We start from the raw sequence: 8132 nt of genomic DNA, 5'->3' as shown, positions 1-8132 counted from the left end.
CTACTACTCCTGCTCCTTGTCTTCCTCCTCCTCCTCCTGCTCCTTGTCCTCCTCCTCCTACTCCTTGTCCTCCTCCTCCTCCTCCTACTCCTTGTCCTCCTCCTCCTCCTCCTGATCCTTGTCTTCCTCCTCCTCCTCCTACTCCTTGTCCTCCTCCTCCTACTCCTTGTCCTCCTCCTCCTACTCCTGCTCCTTGTCTTCCTCCTCCTCCTCCTGCTCCTTGTCCTCCTCTTCTTCCTCCTCTGCTCCTTCCCTATTCACCCTATTCCTTCCTAGATTGGAGGTGGCAAACAGAGGGGGTGAGGAATGAACATTATTTTTAATCCTCCCTCCTCCTTTAAATAAGCAGAGCTCGTTTGCAATTAATGGAACATAGAAGAGCTGGAGAATGGCTGGGTGGTTAAAGTTGTATACTGTTCTTGCAGAGGAGCTGCCTGACTTCAGCTTCCAGCACCCACATGAGGCAGCTTCCTCACAGCCACATGGAACTCCAGCTACAGGGGTCCAGTGACACTTTCTGTATTCCACAGACACCTAACATGCACTCATGTGTGTACATACCTATATGCAGGCATACACGTGCACATTTTAAAAATAAGATGGTTTTAGAAACATATAGATACGATTTTATTCAATAGAATAAATAACATCTACTCTATAAGATAATATGGCAAAAATATGTTAATCTGGAGGCATATACAAGTGCTAGGATTAAAGTTTAAATTTGACCTTGAATCTCCAGTTTGTGGGACCGAAGAGCAGCACATGGATAGTGTGCTGAAACCTAGGGTAGATGTCTACCTGAAGGTGCATCAGGATGGCCTGGTGGAGGAGGGAGCCTGGGGCTGGGCCTCTGCCTGGAGGGGATGCAGTACACAGACTGGAGGGACATCTGGTCGACCTCCATGGTTTCCTCCTCTACATGTGCTGTGTGAGGGGTTTGGGGAGGCTGTCATCTCGCAGAGGATGAGTAGGCTGGGCTAACTGGTGAGTTTTCTATGATCTCTGTGCACTGATCTCCTCACCTCTTCTTCCAGAACAAGTACCAGGGTTTCATATTCGACATTGTGACCAAGCAGGCCTTCGATGTCACGATCATGTTCCTCATCTGTTTAAACATGGTGACCATGATGGTGGAGACGGATGACCAGAGCCCTGAGAAGGTCAACATCTTGGCCAAGATCAACCTGCTCTTCGTGGCCATCTTCACAGGCGAGTGTATTGTCAAGATGGCTGCCCTGCGCCACTATTACTTCACCAACAGCTGGAACATCTTCGACTTCGTGGTGGTCATCCTCTCCATCGTTGGTGGGTATGCAAGATGGCTGGATGGGGAAGGCCTGCCCGGGCCATGTGTCTGCTCTGGTCCTTTGTACTTTACTTAGTGCCTTGGCTCCCCATCTGCTTGCTGTCTTCCTCAACTACCCCATACACACACACACACACACACACACACAAGCATGCACACTCACACACACAAGCATGCACACATGTACACCATGCACATTCACACACATGCACACACACAAGCACATGTACACCACGCACACGTACACCCACTCACATGCATGCTTGTGCACAGACACACAGACCAACATATCACTCTAAAAAGAACGTGTCTGGGAAGGCCCACCCATTCAGGCCTAAATGGCCAACCTGAAGAGGATTCGATATCCCATCTTGACCCTACCCTCCTTAGGACACAGCTCTATGGCTATTCAGAAAACTTTAAAGCTGAGGCTAAAATAAGGAATGACCACTACAGAGACTCTCCTACCCTCTGAACAGAAGCTTACAGCCTAGACTGAAGGAAAAGAGGCAAGTCAGGTCCCTATGAATGAGAGGTAGATCACGTGATAGTGTAGAAGACATTAATCATTTCCAGGGATGGAAAACTCTACAGTCCAACATGTGTGCTAGGTTGCAGAACCGCCTGTCTCCTGCAGTCCCCCGAGTGGGCACAACACAGGATGAGAGCATAATGCAGACAGGGTCCTCACCAGGTCTGCTCAGCCCCAAACCCAAATTCTTTCTGAGGGAGGGGGTTCCAGACAGGGTTTCTCTGTGTAGCCCTGGCTGTCCTGGAACTCACTCTGTAAACCAGGCTGGCCTCAAACTCAGAAATCTGCCTGTCTCTGCCTCCCAAGTGCTGGGACTAAAGGCATGCGCCACCACCACTCAGCTAGAATCCAAGTTCTTATATGACAGCTTTATTGAGATGTGATTCATATACCATAAAACTCACAGAAGGTTAACTAAAAATTCCCTTGACAGTGTGCATCCTGCGGGTTTTGATATCATTAGGCAGAGCTTAACCAGGGAGATGTTCTGGAAAATGTGTCATTAGGCGATTTTATCATTTTGTGGACATCACAGAATTTACCTGACACAGAGACAGCTACCAGGCGACTGAGCAGTGTGGCTATGGAGGAGTGTCTACACTATAGTCTGCCATTGGCTTGATGATTGTTACCTGGAACATGACTAGACTGTCAACCGAGAAACCATCAGCAGTATATATGTAGAAAACCCACATGGCAGCCTTGCTCCATGTCCACGCTCCCTCAGCTCCTGGTAACCATTGGTCTGAAACATTCAACAGTTGCCAAACCATTTTCCAAAGTGGTCACACCATTTGCCTAGTCACCATTGGTGGTCAGAGCTCCCACCAATCCACCTCCTCACCGCCATATGGCTGGGTTTTAATGATGCTTAGGGTAGGGTACAGCACTACCTCACTGGTATCTGGGTTTCTAATGCCCTGGTGGTTAATGACTCTGAATGTCTTTTCTGTGTTTACTAGCTATTTGTTTATCTTACATAGAGAATAGCTATTTTGAAACTTTTATTCTTTTTTAAAATTAGAGTAATTTATCATATTTATTGTCATGTTGTAAGAGCACTTTATCTATTCGGGGTTCTAATCTCTTATCAAATATACAAATCAAAAATATCTCCTCCCTTTCTCTGCTCTGCTGTCTTTGTGCTGCCTGTTGAAGCAGAAATGTTTTATTTTGTTTTAATTTTAATGAGGTCTAATTTGACCCTGTGTAATTGTCTTTGTCGCTATGCTTGCAGCTCAATACTTGACACACGCACCCATAAGTACACCTGCCTTTGGGATCATTCCGACTTTGGTTTTCTGCCATAAAGGTCATGTACCTCTGGTACATCAGTGGTTAGGGCAAGTTCTCATTTCACTGCAGTGATGAGCAGGCATTTAGAACATGAGATAGGCCCCACGCAGGTGGAGGTAAGGATGGCAGTATGCCTTGTGGGGCTGGAAAGCAGTGTGGGGATGCAGGGTGTCAGCTAGAGCGGACCACTGGCGTCCTGGAGGCTTTGAGGGTACAGCGTGTAGTTCCAAATCACCTGCTGGTCCTGGTGCTGGACAAACCCAGAGTTTAGCTAAGATCGTTCATGGAGCCAGAGTGTCTGGGTCTCCTCCTCACTTGTCACTTGGCCCAGTTGACTTCTCTTGGCTCTGTCTGGGAGGGAGCCTGTGGCTGACTTTCCCAGGGTTCTGGGAAGTCCAACGAAACGAAAGCTGAAAGGGGCAATAATCCAGTGCTCCTGGCACATGCTAACCCTCAGCACTCCTGACAGAGCCAGGAGGCGTCCCTGTGCTCCCCCAAGTTTACCTCACTCTTTCTCCTATAATATACCTATGCCCTTAAAGTAGAAACTCCAAAGTGAAAAAGTCCAGAGCCAGAGAGTGATGGGGACTGTTACAGAGACACTGTGCTGGTGCATCATGGCCCTCTGTATGCACCCACAGTGTGTGCATTTGTTCCAGAGACACTATGCTGGTGCAGCGTGGCCCTCTGTATGCGCCCACAGTGTGTGCATTTGTTACAGAGACACTATGCTGGTGCAGCGTGGCCCTCTGTATGCACCTGCAGTGTCTGCATTTGTTAGGAGATGGACCAGGGTGGATCTGAGGCTTTCCATTTCCAGGGAACATCCAGGAGATCCCTAGGTTGCTGATCTCCAGATGCTTTGAGTAGTGAGGAGCTGGAAGCCTTGAGCTCTGGTTCTTGCTAGGCCACTGCCGTGCTGAAGGCCCTCTGGCTCAGAGCCCATGTATAGTCGATGTCCTGGTATACCTCCACTATACAGGTGCATCCTTACAATTAGAACAATGGAGCTGAGAAAACACTTAGCAAAATGCAGGCCCTCATCTCCAGGGTCATAGAGACAAGAGAAGGCCAAGTCCTAGAGTGTCCCATGACCTGGTCTTTCTGGAAGGGCTTTGTCTTTTACGGACACCCTTGCCCGTGGTGAACCTGGCCTCCCTCAGGGAAGGAGGGTGGTGGCTGGTCCTAGAGTGTCCCGTGACCTGGTCTTTCTGGAAGGGCTTTGTCTTTTACGGACACCCTTGCCCGTGGTGAACCTGGCCTCCCTCAGGGAAGGAGGGTGGTGGCTGTAGCCTCGCTTGTTTCCCACAGGCACCGTCCTCTCCGACATCATCCAGAAGTACTTCTTCTCCCCGACACTCTTCCGCGTCATCCGTCTGGCCAGGATCGGCCGCATCCTCAGGCTGATCCGCGGAGCCAAGGGGATTCGCACGCTGCTCTTCGCCCTCATGATGTCCCTGCCCGCTCTCTTCAACATCGGCCTCCTCCTCTTCCTCGTCATGTTCATCTACTCCATCTTCGGCATGGCCAACTTTGCCTATGTCAAGTGGGAGGCTGGCATTGACGACATGTTCAACTTCCAGACCTTTGCCAACAGCATGCTGTGCCTGTTCCAGATCACCACGTCGGCTGGCTGGGACGGCCTCCTCAGCCCCATCCTCAACACAGGACCCCCCTACTGCGACCCCAACCTGCCCAACAGCAATGGCTCCCGGGGGAACTGTGGGAGCCCAGCGGTGGGCATCCTCTTCTTCACCACCTACATCATCATCTCCTTCCTCATCGTGGTGAATATGTACATCGCCATCATCCTGGAGAACTTCAGCGTGGCCACAGAAGAGAGCACAGAGCCTCTGAGTGAGGACGACTTCGACATGTTCTATGAGATCTGGGAGAAGTTCGACCCCGAGGCCACCCAGTTCATCGAGTATTTGGCCCTGTCTGACTTTGCCGATGCCCTGTCTGAGCCGCTCCGCATCGCCAAGCCCAACCAGATAAGCCTCATCAACATGGACCTGCCTATGGTGAGCGGGGACCGAATCCACTGTATGGATATCCTGTTTGCCTTCACCAAGAGGGTGCTTGGAGAGTCTGGGGAGATGGACGCCCTGAAGATCCAGATGGAGGAGAAGTTCATGGCGGCCAATCCTTCCAAGATCTCCTATGAGCCCATCACCACCACCCTGCGGAGAAAACACGAGGAGGTGTCGGCCACGGTCATCCAGCGGGCCTTCCGGAGGCACCTGCTGCAGCGCTCGGTGAAGCATGCCTCCTTCCTCTTCCGCCAGCAAGCGGGCAGCAGTGGCCTCTCTGATGAGGATGCCCCCGAGCGAGAGGGCCTCATTGCCTACATGATGAATGAGAACTTCTCCCGGCGCAGTGCTCCACTCTCCAGCTCCTCCATCTCCTCCACGTCCTTCCCCCCATCCTATGACAGTGTCACGAGGGCCACCAGTGATAACCTCCCCGTGCGTGCATCAGACTATAGCCGCAGCGAAGATCTTGCAGACTTCCCACCATCTCCAGATAGGGACCGAGAGTCTATAGTGTGAACCTGGCCACCTGCTGGCCAGGACGTACCCTGTTGTATCCTGACATTATTATTATGCAGTTGAAACTAGTGTCAGCTGAGGCCTTCCTAGCTCTGGAGGTGATGGGGAGCCTGCAGGTGGAGCAACCACGAGAGCAGAGTTCTGTCTCTGTGTTGAAGCTAGAGGCAGCTGGAGGAACCCCGGCTGGTAGAGGCCTGACACACTCTGGTAGCCGGGTCTGCCAGGCAGCACCGCATGGCTCTGAACAGCATCTCTGTCCCAGCCTCTGAGGTGGACTGGGAAATACACTGTATACATGTTGTGAACAAGCTTTCATAGATTTATTATATTTGATATTTTTTTACTTGAGCAAAGAACATCTTTGTCCATGAACACCTGCAGCAGGTCACACTGCCTCTTCTTAAGCCTGAGCAAGTGTCAGTGGAGGTGCCAGAACTCTGCTCTCAAAGCTAACGTGGGACCCTTCACACCCAAGGGGAGGGTCATGGTTCCTGTCGCCTGGGCTAAGGAGCTGGGAAGGCCTAAGCACTTCACGTGTGTGTGTGTGTGTGTGTGTGTGTGTGTGTGTGTGTGTGTGTACCCACACACGAACGTGCACACTTCACACACTGGGGCAGGACATAGGCCTCAGGGGCCCAGGATCGCCTCAGGCAAATGTGGTCAGTGGCTTCAAAGGAGACAGGTTTTTCTTCCTGGCCCCCAAGCGTGGGGTTCTTCCAGTGGAACTCACTCTGTGCTCCTGTTGTCCCCGGACTCCAGTCTCCTTTTTTCAGTCAGGCTTCACTTGAAGTCAGTGATACAAAGATTAAAAGCTTCCAGAGAGCTGCCCTGGTCTCAGAGATGAACTCTGCCCTTCAAGTCCTCTCCTACAAGAGTATTAATGTTGGAGCCCGAGGGTACGAGGGAGGCAGCTCCGCTTACAGAAAGGCACAAAGCTTGCTCCTGGGATGTGGCAGGCCCTGTCCAAGGGCCAAGGGAAGAGGCCTGTTCCACGTGGGCCACTGAACTGTGCCCAGCTATGGCAGCCGCACAGCAAAGGACGCGTTCTCCATTTCCCAGGCTTCCCTGGGGTCTCTGCCTCTGACTGTGTGTGAAGGGGATCCCCACGAGGGCTCCAACTCCTCTTCAGACACTGTGGAAGTAGGAGGGTAGCCTGACCCTGCTTAGGAGAAAAGCCTGGTTCTGTGCCCTGGACGGGGACAAGCCATCCATCCCCGGGAGAGGCGGCAGTGTGGCATCTGGGCCCAGCCCAGGGTCTGACTATCCCAGGCGTCTTCTGAGAAGGCTTTTTCAGGGAAAAAAAAAAATGATTTTATAAGTCCAATTATCCCCATGACCTCTTCAGCTGCTGACAATCCTATTTAGCATATGCAAATCTTTTAATGTAGATGACCATCGCTGCTGAAGTGACAGGCTGGTGGAGCCTGAGCAGGCAGAGCCACCCTCGACTGGGGGCACCCACCTCACAGGCCACCTCAGTCGCGCCTGCCCACTGCAGGCTGGCTGCTCCTACCTACCTCGCCGAGCTGTCGGAGGGCTGGGCGCTCCTGGCAGTGCCGAAGGAAGGGCACTGTGGGTGAGTCAAGTATTATGTTTCTTCTTGTCACCTCAGTTCCTTTGGTGGCAGCTGGCTCCCGCCCCACCTGCCCCTGGAGGCTTATCCGATGTCCCCACTGAGTCCAGTGGGGGGGGGGGGTTGGTTTTAACTGTCCTGGTGATGCTTCTCTGAGTGGAAATCTTATTTTTGTAGATCTGTACTTTGCTCTCGAGGCTTGGAGAGATGTGTGTCCCTCCCTGGCACTCACTTCAGGCTGCATAGGCAGGAATGTGGCCTGGGGCTGACAGGGCTGGCAGGGCTGGCAGGGCTGCCATCCCAGCTGGCCGGAAAGAGACTGTGGTTTCGAATATGCAGATGGCCTTGGAGCCCTAAGACAGGTGCCCCAGCTGGCTGCAGACAGGGTGGCTGAGGGGAGGAGCAAGCTAGCCCCAAGTCCTTGGCTTAACATGGCCTCCTTTTCCAGAACTGCACAACGGGGAGAAGAGAGTAGATGGAAGGAGGGAGGGGCATGTGTACATGGCAGGTGTTGTCTGAGGTAAATGAGCACTTCTCACTAAGCTTCGTGTATAAATGGAATACATTATTTTTCAAACAAATGAATAAATGGCTTACATGACCTGGTCTGGGATCTGTTCTTATGTGGAGAGATAATGTGGATACTGAGGAAGGGGCAGGACATTGGGGACTGGAAGAAGCTGTGAGGAGGCCTTGACCTGAGTGAGGGCTGGAGAGTGGTGGTGGTGGTGGTAGTGGCCTCGATGACCACAGAGTGGTGATGGGAGAAAGTGTTCAGGGCTCAGGAACGACTTCAGATTGTCCATGCTGAAGAATGGTCAGAAGCAGAGGCTCAGGCAGCACGAGTGGGGTACAGACGGGGGTGGGGGA

The 8132-nt window shown here is 52.0% G+C and overlaps 1 protein-coding gene across 1 annotated transcript in view; it reads left to right on the top strand.

The window, feature by feature from the left end:
• The window catches only part of Scn5a (sodium voltage-gated channel alpha subunit 5), a 101687-nt gene extending 95659 nt beyond the window's left edge, over positions 1-6028 (top strand). Inside the window, exons 27-28 of the mRNA XM_031343503.1 lie at positions 1038-1308; positions 4449-6028. Of these exons, the coding sequence (XP_031199363.1) occupies positions 1038-1308; positions 4449-5689 (1512 nt within the window). The 3' untranslated portion in view covers positions 5690-6028. The remainder of the gene's footprint in view (positions 1-1037; positions 1309-4448) is intronic.
• Positions 6029-8132: the final 2104 nt, after the last annotated feature.

The sequence above is a fragment of the Mastomys coucha genome, unplaced genomic scaffold (genome assembly GCF_008632895.1).
Source record: "Mastomys coucha isolate ucsf_1 unplaced genomic scaffold, UCSF_Mcou_1 pScaffold23, whole genome shotgun sequence".
Classification (NCBI taxonomy): domain Eukaryota; kingdom Metazoa; phylum Chordata; class Mammalia; order Rodentia; family Muridae; genus Mastomys; species Mastomys coucha.
The sequence above is the reverse complement of the archived record's forward strand: the minus strand, read 5'-3'. Positions and strand labels throughout refer to the sequence as shown.